This window comes from Thalia democratica, chromosome 4, assembly GCF_965202585.1.
Source record: "Thalia democratica chromosome 4, ktThaDemo2.hap1.1, whole genome shotgun sequence".
Classification (NCBI taxonomy): domain Eukaryota; kingdom Metazoa; phylum Chordata; class Thaliacea; order Salpida; family Salpidae; genus Thalia; species Thalia democratica.
In genome coordinates this window covers 20,262,302-20,281,021 of record NC_139168.1, presented here as the reverse complement: position 1 = coordinate 20,281,021, position 18,720 = coordinate 20,262,302, and the positions used below count along the sequence as shown (strand labels likewise).

The 18,720-nt window shown below is 25.2% G+C and overlaps 1 protein-coding gene across 1 annotated transcript in view; it reads left to right on the top strand.

Moving 5' to 3' along the window:
* Positions 1–8,259: 8,259 nt before the first annotated feature.
* The window catches only part of LOC145833110 (cubilin-like), an 81,446-nt gene continuing 70,985 nt past the window's right edge, over positions 8,260–18,720 (top strand). The window contains exon 1 of the mRNA XM_082940311.1: positions 8,260–9,637. Within this exon, the coding sequence (XP_082796437.1) occupies positions 8,260–9,637 (1,378 nt within the window). The remainder of the gene's footprint in view (positions 9,638–18,720) is intronic.

Here is an 18,720-nt window from a genome sequence, read left to right as displayed (position 1 = left end):
ACCAAACAAAGGTAAGGGTCAGTAGTAACAGTGAAAGTAAAAGAATAAAATTATAAAAAAAAAAAAGTTACCAACCTAGGGTAAAGGCTAGGGGTCATAGTGACAGTAAAATAAAATAAATAAAACAACTAAAATAATAGAAAAAAAATGGTAAATGAAAAATTTAATCATGCAAAACTGTCTGCTCATGTAAAAATGTCCCTTTGCGCAAAAGTGTCTTTGTGCAATATCATCTTTGTGCAATTCTGTCCCCTTGTGCAAAAGTGTGTTTGTGTAAAAGTATATTTGTGCAATTTTGTCCTCTCAAGCAAATTTGATAGCTACCCTATCCTAGAGGTTCTTTAAATGTGCTTTTTAATAAAAAATGTTGATTATGACAAAGATTTTATCTATACAGTAGTAATTTTATTACTTAAAATGTATTAAGCTTTTTATTATTCCAGGTTTTCTTTAAATTTCTCTTATTCCAGGTTGTTTAGCCGGAACTGTTAAATTGCAGATTTTTTCAGGATTCCAGGTTTTTTTGCAATTCTGTAGATTTCTTAGAAGAAGATAGTCAGAATATAGTTCTGATCAAAAACTATAATTTCAGAAAATTTACCGAACACGTAGTTATAGAAATGTGTAAAAATAGTATTATTTAATTTAAACTTTTAGTCAATCATTCAAGTAATAATTATATCAAAATAAAATTCTTTTAGTTAAAAACCTTATTAATTTCAAAGTTGTTACATATATAGCTTCGAATATTATTACAAATACTAAAGACCATTATGTTATACTACTTGTATTTATTTGATAAAATAAAATAACTTATCTATTTGTTTTACATCTTATTTTTTTAAGGTTTTTACTAACACAAAATGGATCAACTTTAAATTTAAATAATATGACACAACAAACTTCAACAGTATGAATAAAATAAATAAATATATATCTATAGATGCACAGTGCAGTAACTATGTCAAAATAGGGTAAGAGTTTTTAGCTAGAACTTTTCTCTGATAAGATGTCCATTTTCTTTCATACATGGTTTTAACTTTTAAGGATTGTTTTATATAAGACATAACAAGTTGATGATTTTTTGTAAATTCTATTGACCCATGAACAACCACTTACCTGCTTTATAATTATGTCTAGTAATTTTTGTAGTTGCTCTTGAATAAAGGACAACATTTTTAACACAAACAATCTTATAAATCTTAATTTTAGAAAATAAATAGTTAAGTGCTTATTAAATAATTTGTTTTTACATGGGTAATACTTTCAGCAATTAGTTTTAAAAAGATTGCCAACAACATTTTATGTTTTATAGTTGTTTTGAAAATTTGAGGTTAAGTGGTTTATTTAAATTAATATTTTTCATTTATTGTTTTATACAGCTCAAAAAAATTAAATAGATAAATGGTGTGTAGATCAATAGCCAAAAGGTCTATGACTACAACAGGTATATCAAAGTAGTTGTGAGCAATCACAATTGTTTTTTCTCTGAATTCAATAGAATCATTGAGCTGTTTTATTTGATTTGTTTGTATAGTGATGATAACTTTTTTTTGAATCTTTGGACATCCTAGTGACCAATTAGTTAAATATAAAAATTAGTTGCACTGACCAGGGCTAAATATTAGCAAAAAAATGCTATTATAAATTTGAACTAAAAGCATGCCATGTCGAAATCATCATAAATAATAAAGAAAAAAATAGTATTAGAAAACAGGATAAATTCAAAAATAAAATATAAAAGGATTAAATAAGCTTGCAAAATGTTTTATATTACAAAGGCGACTAAAGTGATGTTCTAAACAATAATTATTAAAATTTTTGATAATTACTTTCTATTTGAACTTATTGAAAACCTAAATTTACAATTCTAAGCTTAATAATAACTATTAGAAATTCTAGTAAACTAGTTTTTATTTATTACGTATCTTTCGAAATAAACTATTATTTGTTTATTGTATTAGTTTAAACTTTTCATCAATATCATATAATAAGTTGTGTGAGAGGCTTTTTGTTTTATTTTATACAATAAAGTTTTAATCACAGTATTATTTTGATCAAAACTTTTTGTTGACTTATATTTGTCCAACGGTTTATAAAAATCCATTCCAGGCTTTACAATAAACGACTTTCACTGATGTTTTTTTAATCTAATTTTGTTTCAATTATCTGGTGTTTTTTTTATGTCTGCCGTACCAAGAAAACAAAAAAAAAACTAAGTGTTCGTAACATTAAAAATCTTTAAAAATAAGTACACATTGACTATAACGAAAAAAGAATATACACTAATTATTACATCTGACTAAACTGTTTAGTTCTTTTTTTATCCTTATTTTCCATACTAAGTATACATTCAAAGTTTATTAAACGACAAAAAAAAGACGATCAAAATTTTTAGTCCTAGACTTAGTGCACGAAGAACCTTTCGGTTATCAAGTCGCCCACCAAGGATATCTTCCATTTCAACGTCTTGTCCGGGACAAACGTCATAACAAAATTGATAAGAATTAAGCATTAAACCAAATATCAAAAACTTTTAGTTAAATAACTTGTTTTTTGCTTAAAGTAATGCTCTCAAAAATTTTAAATTTTAAAATTTTTGTAATTGTTTATTTACAAAGCAAGTTTTCTATAAGCTTATATTTAAAAATTTTCTTTAAAAATTCCTTCTAACTAAATTAAAATAATTCTGTCCTAGACAAGACGTTGAAAGGTATCCGTATTGTGCAACTCGATAACCTAAAGGATGTTCGTGCACCAGGTCAAGGACCAGAAAATTTGAGCATTTTTTGTCTTAAAATAAACTATAACTTAAAGTATAATTACTACTAAATATATTTATATCTCTGTCGTTTTAATTTTATAATAAACAACACTGAATAATATTTTTTTGTAAACCAAGAAAAAAACTTTAGGGTCAAATAATCTGTAGTTCTGTACTCTGTTATGTATTGACAACCGACTATTGTATTAGTAACAGTCTTAAACAGATAGTTAGTTGAAATAACTCCAAAGTTAAAATAAAAGTTAAAAAAAAAACTGACCAACTGAGGTTTGCTAAATAATAAGAATTTGCCATCGATTGAGCTTCTGCTAAATTCATAATATTAAACGAACAAAAACTCTTTTGAAAATAAAACTTTTAATTTAAGTTCTAGGATTTTTTAAAACTTATATTAACTTATTGCGATTAACTATACTAAATTAGTTTATTTTTATTAACTTATTATTAATCATTATTATAATTCAACTAACTTATCAATTTAGCGGTCTACGATTCGATAACCGAAAGATTTTTCTGTACATCAGGTCCTTAGACCAAATTTTTTGAGCGCTTTTTTTTTTTTCTTCTAATAAAAATATATATTTCATATAAAAGGCCGTAGATAACTATTCTGAAATATCAAAGTTAAATATTGATGTTGTTTTTTGTTATAACTACTACATATATATATATAATTTATTGAACGATAATAAAAGGACTCAAAATGTTTGGTCCCAGGACCCGGTTTACAAAAAAATCCTACGGATGTGGATACCTTTTAATGTCTTGTTAAATACAAGTTCGCTTTTTATTATTAGCTAATTATTTAATAATATTAAAAAACGCTAAAACATTGTTTGATTTAAAACAATGATCGTTTAAATTTTACCCTTGCCAAACTTTATAAAAAGCATAATATAACTTTTTTTTTAATTATCATAAATATAATTATATAATATTTTTTTAAATATTTTATAATCATAATAAACTTAAAGTAAAAATTTTTAGTCAGTCGTACAAAAGCAACTAAATTAACAAACAATAGGAGCCCTACACAATAAGGACACACATGCATGGCTGCCAAAACACCCAAAAACCTGGAATTTGACAATTTAGGCTAAAAAACCTGGAATTTTAGAAATAAAAAAAAAAATTGTAATTTTGAATAAAAACCACTAAAAAAACCTGAAGTTTTTAATATGTTAAGTAGTAAAATTTTAATTTGACACAAAAAATATATATCCTAAAAATAATTTTTTTTTTGTAATCATCAAAAAGCATATTTAAAGTAGCTATACAGTATCTTTTCAATGTATTTATACTATTTGATAGTGTTCTATTATACTTAAATCAGTATCTTATCTTAAAATTAACTTTAAACTAAAAACAGATCAAAAATGTGTACTTTTGAAACCTGGAGGAAACTATGAAAACCTGAAGAAAATTTGCCAAAAAAACATTTGGCAACCCCGTATATAATATAAAATTTAAAAGTTATTTAATTTAGATTTAAAAAAAAGGTATTGAAGTTTAAGTAGAATTCAACTAGTTACATGGTTCCCACTTCCCTATAAATTTGCAATACTCTGGAAAATCCCTATATACCCCTAGAAATTCTGTTTTTTTGCTTGGTGATTGAAATTTGAAAGTCATAACTGCAACAACGCTGGTTATAAAACACATGAAAAAAAATATTTCTTTAAATCAAAATTTATGCAATCTCAGCACAAAACTGTGACTCTATTGTGCCACCTAGCAGATAAATTTTTTCCTTTATTTTTTATATATTTGTAACAATGTATCTATTGCTTATTTAACTAAAATTAGAGCTCAAAAACCTTGGAACTTTCATAAATTTCTTATTAAGACTGTGCTTATAAACAGTTTATGACATATTTTACTTCATGTACCTTAAATATTAATTCTTAAATGTACCTTAAAAATATGTTGGTAACCTTTAAAATTCTTTTTTTTTTTTTTGATAATTTCCTTTTAAATTTTCTATATTTTATGAATTTCCCTATAAATTTTTTTTGATTTTTATTGTGAACTCTGTATTGATCATTTAATAATTTATAGAAATTATCCAGTTCTTGTTTATTTCCACCTATGAAAAACAGTAATTAACATACCTATAATAGTTTGAGTATATAAAACAAGGATAGTTTATGAAAATGTTTGATTTAAACTATAAAAACTACAATGCCCTATATTTATTTTGTAAAGAATAAAAAAAAACACATTTCTATTTAAGAACTGCTGTTGGAAGTATTTAAAATCTTAACTTTCTAAATGTATTTTAGTTGTTGATCGTTTTAAATGATTGCTAATTTTTGATATCAGCCAAACACAGTTTTTTAAGTAAAGTTTTTACTTCAGTTTATATTTTTTTATCAAGTATTATTTTTGTTTATTCACAAGTGTCTTAACATCTTGAGTAATACCCATATTCCATGGCTTTCAAGTAATTTTTCTCAGAACTTCAGTTTAAGCACTAAAGTTTTCTTTTCAGTCCTCGTTAAGTGAAACACAACAAAATATTAGAATAATATTTTTTTTAATAAGTTGCTAATAAAATTTAAAAATTATGAATAGTATATTTGCTCTCCCTGTAAAATTAAAGATCTTTGATTGTTGTTTATACAACACAAAAAATATGTAGTACAGCCAGTTTTGTAAAAAAAAATGTTTAAATATTTTGATGGAAAACTTTTCATATCCAGTTTTCTCAAAATTGAAATAAAATACTGAGTTACTACATCCTTCTATGTTAGTTGACAATTATCTCTATATTTTTACAGTAATAACGTGAGTAGTAGGTATTTATAAATATCTACTTGTTTTTTTAATGCGTTTCCTTGGGCCATATGGTTTCCGCAGTGTTTTTTAATTGTTCTATTTAATTATTTATACATACATAAAAAAACTTTAATTTAAATTAAATTCGTTTGAAAAAAAACTCAATGATAATAAATAAAAGACTACATTTTTTATGGTTGTCCGAAATTTTAGTTTTTTAATATTTCTTAGTTTGATATGTTTTTATATTGTATAAGAAATTTATCCTAAAAGTTGCAGTTCTCTAGCTCAAAAAATAGTATGCAGATGTTGAAGAATTTCTTAAATTTTATAAACAATTACCTTTGAAATAATTGTATTTCATGTTTGTATCAAATATTTATAACGGTCATGTAAATGATTGAACAAAAGTTGCTATCCCACAAGTTATTTAAAATCTTAGTAATCTAAAACTGACTTATAGTTGATGCTCTAAAATTTTATATAATAGCCAAAGTAAAATTATATATAAAACATCCTTTTAATGGTTGATGAAATTTTAAGTTATCACCTAATGCATTTTTTCCTACTCAATATTTTGTAAATTTGTAGTAGAAAATGTTCAAAACAATTGTTCCAAAGCTGTCAGACAATTTAATGAGTACTCCTTTGCCCATCATCAACAAAGCTGAGATGTTTTGAGCCATCAATAAAGTTTAGTAGATATTTATGATACAAATAGATGATTGATAAATTAGATTTTTTTTGCCTTTTTAGTTAGTACAGGGGCCACATTGAAATTTTTGTTCAACTAGTTTAATATACTAATATTTTCGAAAACACAAAAATAAAATTTTAGTGTTATATTAAAAGCATATTCTATTGCCCAAATTTTTTTGTTCCAAAAAATTGTCTTTAAATATATTTTTTAAAGCACATAAAAAATGTTCCTTTTTGACCTGCCAACCCCTGAGTTAGTATCTTCATACGGAACCTAATGAACTCATGGACTTTGATATTTATTGGGGAGCAGGTCAAAATAGTACAGCTCACTTTCCTGTAGCACGACAGTGAATTCTTTTGCATGGAGCTTTTGTATTATTTCTTTCTCTTCTCTATTTTTTATTTAATTGTTTTAATTTTTTTTTTGACTTAGCAGCATTTTGCACAGACCAAACCTTTTTAAACTTTCATTTGAAGTTTTTCGATAACACAATTTTTAAGATAAATATTTAGAACTGCTTAATATATAGAACACTTGTTTAGAACTTAATTGAAAATTAAAAGTAAACACTTATTAAATTTATAACAAGTTCAAACTTAATTTACAAATTTATTTTGAAGTATTTTAATAACTTTCAAATGTAGTACTAAGTAAAATTTAATCTAAAACAAGTTTATGTTGGTTGAAACTCAATTCAAAAAAATAGTATAAAGTTTTCAAGTTTTTTGGTTGACCTAATTAAGTTTTCAAGGTTTAACTTAATTAAATAGGTTTAAAACTTAAAAACTTTTCTAAGTTTTACTAAAACTTCTAGACTAAATATAATGAAAATGAAGTATAGAATATTAGGATTATTATATTACCATATGGTATAACATTTAAAAAACATATACATGAAATCAGTAAATAATGCACTAAAAGTCTCTAAAAACAGATTTTAATTTGTTTTTAAACATTTTTGCTACTTATTATTCTTGATTTTTTTTTCCACAAATTTTGAAAAATCTCAGCTTTCTTTTAATTTAAGGAAACTATATTATTATGTTGATTAGTTGTTTTCTATTCTATCTTATTGTACAATTTATTAAGCTTAAAATATATATGATTGTTAAGTAACAAACTAAAATATTTCTAGGTTTGAAACTAATACATCTACTAAGTACTAGAAAATATAAAATTAAGGATTCCTTAAAAAACTAGTTGACAAAAAAAAGTTATTCAAGCTTGAAAATCATTAAAATTTAGAGTATTATCATTTATTTTTTATCACTTAAGTAAAAAGTTTCATAAATAAAACATTTTATTTAAAAGCATTAGTTCTTGCAAAAATAAGGCTCCGTGCAAAAGTGACTCATTGTGCTGTGCCATTCTGATACCCACCTTGTTTACTTAAAGTTACTTTAAATAGTATTTATCATTTAATTTTGTCTGGTAGCTAAGACAAATTTTACCAAATAAAATTATTTCAAATTAACAAGTTGTATCAACCACAGCATCAAATGTTTGATAAGTTTAAAAAGTACAACATATTTTTTTAAACATAAAACTTTTGATTGAATAAAGAAGCACCTTATAATATTTCAAGAAAACATTAGAATCTTTTAATTATTTTGTTTAATAATTAATTAATTAAATAATTTGTGGTTGAAATATTAGTTTAAAATAAAAAATGTCATAAATTTTTTGTTGAAAGTTTATATTAAGACTTTCCAATTGAACAAACTTGTAGTTGTGTTTTTTAACTTGATAAAGTCTTATGTAGTATTAGTAAACTTTAACAGTTAACTTTATAGCATACAATTGATTATTTTTATAAAATATTAAGAAACGTAATAGTTGAAAAGAATTGATAAATAAACTTCTTTAATGTTAATTGATAGCTGTATTATAAACAAAACAATAATGTTTTCTTAGTCATTTTCATCATTAAATACTTAACTATTAGAAATCAATTTGAAAATTCTAATATTGTTTTAGCTGTATTTGATTAAAAATGAGTATACCAGAGTTCAATAAACATTGTTTAGATATAGACAAAACCATTGATACAACTCGATCAGAAAAAATTAATCAAAAAACTGAATCATTAAAAGTATGTTTTAATGGTGGTGATGTAATTGAAGTGAATAGAAAGAAACTGCTTCAGAAATCAATGTACTTTCAAGCAATAATTAATCCTAGCTTCAATGATCATGAAAAAGATAAACTTGAAGTAAATTTTGAGGCAAGCTTTGAAACTTTTCATCAGGTCATTAGTTACATAGAAACTGATGTTGTTAAAAGGAAGAACGACAATGTACTTGAAATTTTCGAACTTGCAACCTATCTGCAAATAGATTGTTTAATCAAAAAGTGTAAAAGTATGTTTGTTTACAATCTTAATACTAGAACATTGGATAACCAATTGAACAGGATTAGAAACAATCCGCTGCTCAAAGACTTCAAAGAAGTAGCTTTGAAATTCGAGAAAAGTGGAAAGCCATCTGTTTCTGGGCTTTACATTTTAGAGAAATTTAAAGATGGTAAAGCCTTTATGCATTTGAAATCTCCTACAAATGAGGAAAGTGATTGTATGCTGTCCCCATTACATTATGAAGGTGATTACAGACAGCAAATTGATGTGATGCGATTTGGATTTAAACCTAATATAGTAGGGCGGTTTAACAACAGTTTGATAATTTCAGTTTTGAACTCTTTCTTGTATCAGTACAACCTGATAACTGGCGTTACTGCTGATCTTCAAATATATGAAATCAACAAAGTTTGCTGGAATGATGAAAACGTGTATGCAGTTAGTTCATTTGACCATTGGGTTGGAGAAAATTACTATGGTTTAAAATTAGAAGTATCTGTTTTAAGCAGTGGAAATTGCGATGAACAACTAAAAATTATTAGAACAAAAGAATTTAAATCCATTAAAGTTGTGGTCTTAACTAGCGTATTCTGTTCCAATGAAAAGGTTTACGCCATGTACACTGTAACTAAAAACCCGTGTAAGCCAGGCAGAAGCTTAGACAAAGAACTGAGTTTTGTGCGTTTACTTATATTATGTGCCAAAACATTGACTGTTGTAAACAAATTAAAAATGAATGACATACTTTATGTTGAAGAAAAGCTAAAGGAAGGTTTATATTCTAAAGATTTTGAAGGACTTAAAACTATTTACCATGACAAGAAAAATCACAAAGTTTTTCTTTACGCTGGATGTGATACACCTATCATGGTCTTTGATATTCAAAAAGAAAACTTTTATTTTGTTGAAAACACGTTGTTTGCATCTTCAAACGATGCTGAATGGCCAGAATATTTTTTTACAGATGACAATTGCAATAAGGTTTATAAGGTAGTTGGAGTTCGAAACCTCCCTCTGAGTTTGAAAAAAAATTACATAGTTTCAGTTTATAAATACGACAATGAAAAGTTTATTTGTACAGGTTATGAGTGTTTTTTAGATACCTTGAATGGTCTAAGAGATTTAAGCATTTTTATTGTATAAAATTTATTAATATTTAAGATTAGATGTTTTAGTTTGCAAGTTATTTTGTAAACACTTTATGTGCAGTGTTTAGTTTCTTTTTAGTGTGTAAAATGTTTTCAGTTTATTTGTTTTATGTTTGAGTTAAACACTTTTGAGATTGTCTTTTTTAACTGGTTATTACAATATTTAACAGTATTTTGTGAAGAAATAAAGTTTTGAAAAATAATAGGTAAACATTTTACTGTTTTATGTAATCGCTTCAAATACTTTTTTTTAAGTTTAAGCAATTAGTATATGATAAGGTTTTATATTTGAGATTTTTAGTTTGTTATACTTTTAGTTTTACTTTAGGATATAAAATCGGTGAGAAAGTATTAATTTTTTTAACAACAGACTTTTAGCTTATATTCCAATTTTTAAGTGATTAATTTTATTTTTTTTACACTGGAATTATGTTTTTCGAATTTAGTAAATAACGTAATTTTTTGACATTTTTGTGTTTAAACATTTTTATTTCAAGTTAGATTTTTAATTATTTGTTGTCACAAGCAATTTTAATTTCATTAATAGTTTCTCATTATGTACATTATTTTGTTTTGACCTTTTCTTTAATAAATAGTTCGCTGGTAAGTTTTTTTAATAGTATAAATATTTATAACAGATATATTTTACTAGTTTCATAATATAACTGTGTATAAAATATGTTTAGTTTTATTATAGCAAAAAATAATAGACAGCATTAATTTTTAGATTAGGATTTGATCCTTAATTTTTATTTAAATTTTGAGAAAAATAGTTAAGCTTTTGTAGTAAATGTTTGAAATTTTTAAATGCTGTTTATGATGAGATGAATATAAGTTTCAAAATAGTTTAATATGTTTTTGTACACTTACTAGGCGATGTAACGTACAATTGAGATAAAATAAGATGTGTAGTAATAAAATTAATAACAGATGTTTTGTTGCTATGCTTAATTATCAGTTATTTGTTTACATATTATCTGAAAATTTTGTAGGAACTTAAAGCTTTTTCAACTGTTTAGTTGCAACATAATCAATTTTAGCAATTTCATTTGAATAAAAATTGAATTCAAAATAAAATGACCTTATTTAATTTTCTTCACTAGCGGCTGTAGTTTAAAATTGGTTTATTTAGATTTGAATTCTCTTTATGAAAGTTATTTATTGATAGAAGTTATAAGATAACAAATTCTGCTGAAGTTATTTGAAAAGTTTCAATTAACCAAAAAATAACCACAATTACAAAAGAAAATATTTTTTAAAATAGTGTAATGTAAAGAACAACCTCTATTTATAAAAAAATTAATTAAAAGCTTTTATATATGTTTCAAGGTTTGAATTTATTATTATTAATAAGTTTACCATAATAATAAAATTGATGTTCAATTATGGACAACCACATATTTTTATTTTGAAATTTTTTTAAATCTTTTCAGTATAGTTGCCAGTTTTTTTTTTTTGAAAAAATTACCATGAATTCTAATTAATTAAATAAGGTTACACAGTTCAAACAAGCGTTCATTCTGTATTCAAAATTTTAGATTCTGGAAATCTGGCAACTACGCTTTATAATAGAATTGTTGCCAAAAATAAACACTTCTCAACACTAAATACTGAATAAACGTTCAAAAATTTGTTTTAAAGTGTGACGCTCGTGTAGTTTTACCATCAAAATGATTTAACAATGATAAATTTACAATTTACTATATAATCGCATTCATAATCTAAACTGTATTGAAAATTTTTATTAGAAAAATTCACAAACTTGTATTAATTTATCTACTGAGTTGTTGAATGGATATGAAACTTTGCGGCTATTTCAAGTAGGCACTAATCAAACTTTGCACAATTGGATATATTTTTTATGTTATTAAAAACTTAATATTAAACAGTTGTACTTGTGCGTAATACTAATTATATTTATACTAATACTATTTATAATTATAAGTTGGTATCCTTTAACAATCATTACTCATTATTAACTATGAAAAAGTATTATTAGATTTAGTATGTGTCAACTTCATCAGGCATATAATTTGATAAAATAGTCCTAAAAGTGCGTATTCTAAAATTTGAAACTGTTATAAAAAGTGATAAGCTAAATTGTCTCCGGCAAAAATTCTAAATAACTTTTAAATATATAACTTGGTAGTAAAAATTACCTTGGAGTGAAATCTTTAACGTACAATTATTCAGTTAAATTTGAGAACGAAACTATTAGTTAATATTAATAAAATTAATCTGATTAAAGTATATAAATCAGCTAAAGACGACAGATACTTAGAAATAAAATTAACTTAGAAAAAGATATAAATTAAACATGTATGTTTTTTAACATAAAAAAAATTAGCGGCATAAGCACTTATACAACTTATAAGCATGTATGACGGTATAAATTTTCGTTATGATAAGTTGATAAATACATTGGGTAGCTTGAGTAAGAAAAACTATGTAGAAATTGTTAAATTACTATCAGTTAGATAAACTATTAAAGCTGGGAAAAAAAGCTTTTTTTTTATAATTTCTAGCGAAGCGATTCTTAAACTGGGGTCAATTTACCCCTAGGGGTAATTTTCTTTATTACATGTTATGTAAGCTAATGTTTGTTAACTGTATTTGTAGTTTATTAGTAAGTTTTTAACTGTAATTTATTTAAAGTTAAATACACTATTTAATTTTTATAAAGCTTAAAGTTCAAAAAATCTTGTTTTTTTCCTCCAAATAAAAAATTATGTTGTAAGTTGGGGGTAAATTTGGTAATAATCTTCCAAAAAGGGGTGAAAAATGAAAAAAAGTTTAAGAATCGCTGATCTAGCGGCTATAAAGTTTTAGGTTTTAATGAACAGATCAGGGTTTCCCAAACTGGGCCAAATGACTTCCTTGAGGGCCATTAAAAAAGTTTAGGAGCCCATGAGCAGCAAAGAGGCCATGAGGTCATTATTTAAAACTTACACTAGATATTCTAGAGTTTATGTTGAAGAGCAAAAAAAAAAGTACGCGCTTTTAATGAGAAGCTGTCAAATTTACAAGAGCATACAAAATTGCACGAGGGGATAAAATTGCACGAAGACACTTTTGCACGAAGTTTTCTTCGTGCAATTTTGTCCTCTTGTTAAAACTTGTCTTCGTGAAATTTTGTCTTCGTGCAATTTTGACCCGTTTCTGCTTTTAAAGGTTGTTTTGAAACTTATATTAGATATTATGAAAAAAAAATAGTGGCCAGTTTTGTTATTTTGTTTCAGTTGGTCGCAAATATGTTATTAGTTTCAAGGTTCCGATTAATTCTGAATAATGTTGTGTAGCAAGCTTGTTATAAAAAAAAGTTTTTCATTTTTTTTTGTAATTGTGTTTATTTTAAGCATATAAGTTCTAAACCTTTTTAATCGGCTTAATTCAAAAGCGTTCTTGTGTAGCAAACTCGTTTATAAAACTTTTTATTCAAAGTATTTGGCTGTGACAATAAAGTACAAATGTTTTAAGTATTTTCTAGTATTAGGATGCTTCCGAACCTATTAGCGTCTCGTTTTTAGGACGTAAATATGTTAATGTATAAATTTAGATTTATGTTTTGATATATTTTAAAACTATATTTTTGCTGTTTATTTACGAGAATAAAATACGAAACAGCTTTAACATTGTTAGTTTTTTATTTTGATTAAATTTGTCTGCTCGACGGTCTAGATTTTAATTTTATTGTTTACGAAATATGCATGTATCTATACAAATAATATTTTGAATACTTAATGCCAAGACCACTTTTGTGTGTAACTGTTTATTGTGGTTAATTTTTGAAAATGGTTGTAGAGTTTATATAGAGAAAAAGTTTTAAAGTGATTTAAAAATGTTCTCGTTTGCATTTTGATTCTACCAAACATTTTATTGCAACCATTATGTGTCCTATATAAAAAATGTTAATAACTTTAGTTTGCTTTTTAAACGTTTCCATTCATAACTCTTAAATAGGGCTATTTTATTGAAGTTTAGTTAAAGTTTTATTTTAAAATATCATACCTTCAGTTATCAAAGTCTAAGCTTACAATTAAGTAACATGTTGTATATCTATTTCATAATAACTTTTACTTTTTATTTTATAGAAAAAAAAACTTAAGCATAGTCGAAAGGAATTCACTAATTGAATACCTTACTAAAATGAACTAGAATTAAAACAAACTTAAAGCAAAATATAGACCTGTTTTGATTTGTTAAAATCATATGTTGTTCACGGAAAATAAGTTTTTATGCATAGAAGTTTAAATATTAGGTTTCCTCGTAAGAATAACAGCAAGAATGTGTGGCAATTTTTATAGAAAAAAATCTTTTTTTCTATTAAAAAATTAACAAAACTTTTACTTTGAACATATTGACAGCAACAAAACTTTAAACATAGAACAGATTTGAGTTTATCTAACAAACTTAAAATAATTAAAATACTAATATCCGTTTCAGATTCCAATTAGCTGATAGAAGAAACCTTTATCATTAAAATTTATACTTTTATAATATTTTTTGAGAATATAATTCTAACATTTCAAAGTTATTGATTGATTGCTTGATATTAGGTAAATTAAAAAAAAAAAAACTTGTTTATTTTTTATTGTCCACCAGAAGAAAAATTAGAACTGAATGTTAGTTTTAATAACATAATCGAAAAATGTTAATTTTCCCCTTAAACCAGCCCTCTCTTGTGCTTAATTACTACTTATTCATTAGTGCCCTGTTAAAGTTTCCTAAAAATGGCGATATAGCCCATTTAAGAAACCCTAGTGTAGAGTAGCATGGTTATTTATAACTTGATAAACAACATTATGCTTTGTGCGTTTGATTGTAACGTTATTAACAACTTGTTAAACGAACAAAAATTTTGAGCTAAAACCCAATGGTTGTAGCTGGTTGTAACAATTCTTATCAGCAATTATTCCCATCAAAATTTACTGTCTTTCTATGTTTTTAATTTTTTTTAAATATTTATTTATATACTTTTTACTGTCACTGCAACCCCTAAGCCTAACCCTTGGCGGTTAACGGTTTTCGGACTTGATCTGGTGGGAAATGATCACGGGTTGAAACTGAGCGGCCCCCGATAAACCGGGCATACGAAGTTATACAAACTTATGCGGTTCTGTATTTATATAGTTTAACGTAATATGTATCTTTTATAGACATTAGTTCCCGTTGCATTTTATAGATTTACGAGTTTACCATATACCTTTATTTTGAACATTGTGTATTTTAACAGGACTAGAAGAGATATCCTTTTAAAATGATAGATAGTTAAAGAACATGATTAAACTAAACAAACTAAAACATTTAATCAAGCATTTTTGTTAAAAACTATAACACACTTAACAACTGTGGTAGAGCACCAAACTAAACAAAAAGAAAAGATAAAAATTATCAGTCTTGAGTGAAATAAGTATTTATCAGTTTTAAATACTTTATGAAGATATTAAAAACATTGATTACCTCAACTAATTATAAATATATAATTTGTAATTCAGAACAAAATAAAAGTTTATAAAGTTTATCGAAGTCAACGTATAATCAAGTAAACCAAAGACATATAGTTGTGTCGAAACTAATATAAAAAAATAGAACCGGAAGGTCCGATACCCATTTCAAATAAAAGTTGTAAAACATGAAAATTTAGTTGCTTCTGCGAAAGAAGCTACATCGGACAGACTTCCATACATTTCAAAACTAGAATCAAAGAATGTTTCGTAAGCGTGTGTTGAGTATTAAAAAAAATTAAACAAGACAAAAGCAATCACAAATACTGTTGAAAGACCCTTCATAAACAAATTCACAATAAATACTAAATATTGTGCTAAATACATCTAGTATCTAAATTTAAAATTATTAGCCATTGTAATAATGTTTTTGACCTTTTTAAGTTAAAGCTATTTCAATATTAAAAATAATTCTGCAAACAAAAATAACTTGATGATAAAGTGTCTATGGTTAGTTATAATTATAAAAAAGTTTTTTTAATGTATTTTAGTTTGATTAAACGCTCGACTTACATTGACCATTTATTACTCTCATTGATCACTTAATTATGTAAGATTTTGTTGTTTTAAGGGAAAAATATTTATATTGCTATGTTTAGCTTCTACTAAATTTTGCTGACAGATAAATATAAGAGAGTGTCGTTCTATTTATACCTAAAAAAAATGTTATTTACATTGAAATAAAAATACTTATTTAAAGCTAAATAAAATTTCAGAGTAATAACTGAGTACTTTAAATTGAAAGATAAGCAGAAAGTCTGTTAAAAAAAGCTAATCAAGACTTTAATTTCAAATTTTAATAAATTGAATTAATATTATTTTACAGTAGAAATTAGAGTTTAGTAAACTAAGCAACAAAATATAAATTTTTATCACATACTATTACCTTAACTTTAAAATTGTTGTAAGTGAAACATTTAGATTAAGTAGAATAAATTTTTACCTAAAATGTTTATTTAAGTTTACAAAGTACAATGAAATAAACCCCTGTTATTTGAAACCATTTCAAAATTACTAAACTCTTTTCATACATAAAAACCCTAAATCTGAAAATTAAAAACTAACTTTACAATATTAATAAACTAAGTTTGTACTTATTGTTAAGAAAAACATTAAAAAAAATATAGTTCTTTTAAAATAACACTGTACATTATGTGTTTATAATAAAAACTTTGCGAACTAAAATACTAATTTTGAGTAGTAATAATTTTAGACTTAGAAAATGGTTAAATCTCTTAAACCATTTAAGCTATCTAATTTAAATTCATAAACGGTATAAATAAACTTTTTATTGACGTGTTCATAAGCTGCAATTACGTAATTTTTAACAATCTTTTGAAAGCTCTTATGAAAGATAGGTACTTTCTGTAGCTTATAAACAATATTGTAATTGTAATCTGTAAATAATTTTCTAGGCCATTCAAAATCGTTGGAAGACTCCTTCATTCTATTCTCAACAGAATAAAAGTTTTCTTTTTGAATATCAAACACAAAGATAGGTGTTTCACATCCAGTGTTTGTAAAAGCGTTGTGATTTTTCTTGTCGTGGAAAGTAGTTTTAAATCCTTCAGAACATAAATATTTCTTTAGTTTTTCTTCAGCATAAAGTATGTCTTTTACTTTTAAATTTTTTAAACAGTCTATAGTTTAGTAGATAATATTAGTAAAAGTACATAACTCAGTTCTGTATCAAATCTATTGTCTGAGCAAAGGTTTTAATTTAAACTGTACACAATATAAACCTTATCATTGCAACATAATTAGCTTATAAAGTCAACTACTTTGATTTAAACACCTTTGTTTTAACAACTTTTAATTGTTCATCACAATTATAACTGCTCGAAACAGATAATTTTAAACCTGAGAAAATTTTTTGAATTTAATCTCCTAATAAACCAATTGCGAAAATGTTTTCATGATCCCAGCAAACTTCTTGGATTCTATGTACTAGGAGATCAAACATAGGACCAGTTATCAGGCTGTACTGATATAAATGCTCATAGTCACTTCAAACTATTCAACTGTTGCAAAATTGTCCCGCTATTTCAGAATACCTTACCATTTGCATTACATAGATTTGCTGTCTATAGTCACCTTCACTGTACATCGGAGAAACGAATTTACAATCTTCATTCACAGAAGATTTCATGCGTATAAAGATTTTGCCATTTTTATGACTTTTTAAAATATAAGTCAAAAAACAGATTGTTTTCCATTCTTCTTAAATTTTAAAGCTTCTTCTTCAAAGTCAGTGAACAATGGATTGTTTTTAATCAAACTCAGTTGTTTATCCAATGTTCTAGTATTAAGATTATTAATAAAAATATCTTTACACTTTTTGACTAAACAATCTATTTGCAGATAGGTGGCAAGTTCAAAAATTTCAAGTACCTTGTCGTTCTTTCTTTTAATAACGTCTGTTTTTATGCAATTAATGACCTGTTGAAAAATCTCAAAGCTAGCATCAAAGTTGACTTAAAGGTTGTTTTTTTATGGTCGTTGAAGCTGGGACTAGTTATTGATTGACAGTACAAAAATTTTTGAAGCAGCTTTATGGCATCACCATTGAAAATTGTTTTCAAAACTTCAGTTTTTACATCAGTTTCATTAGAATGAGCAAAAGAAGAGTTATCATTACATCCATGACTATCAACTTCTGTTTCCAACTTCTTAAGTAGTAGACTCATTTATATAGTTTATAAAAGTTGTTAATAATGTTTAAAGTAATTTTTTAAGTTCAACATTTCATAGCCAAAGACTTAGCAATAACTCGTATTGTTTTGAGTCAATTTTATTACATCTTTCATGTAAGAGTCAAATGTATTTAGTTGTTTGCTAAATGTTACTTTAACTAAAATTGTAAAAACTTAACTGCTAATAAATTATATTTTTCGAAATTAATCACCACAAACAAAATTATGTTTTCAACTACACTGAATTGAATTAGTATAAATTTTAAAAATAACAATAAATAAAGCAGATTTTAGTTATATTGTTTAGCTAGCAATTTTGTAGTATTTAAATCTATATTGTATACAAGTATACCTGTTTCGTAGACTCTTTTTATAAAAGACATCGCATCAAGTGTTTTGAAGAATGCATTAGGAAAGGACGAGATAATTATGATGTTATTTTGAATCACTTGCATAGCTGTTTACAGTGTCAGAAGTTATCTAACTTTTTTAAAATATTGACACCGAAAATGATTAATAAGACTAGCCTTGTCATATGAATGAATATACTTTGTTGTCAATTCCTTCTAAAACTAAATATTCTAGTTACTACTTTTCAATAATATAAATTATATACGATTCAGTAACTCTAATTTTATTTCAAAATTAGAGTTTACCAATGGTATTACTACCGGTGCTCTTCAGTCAAAATAAACTTGCAAAATCACTACATATGGATATATTCATATTAAAAAACTAATTGGGCGTGTTCATTGT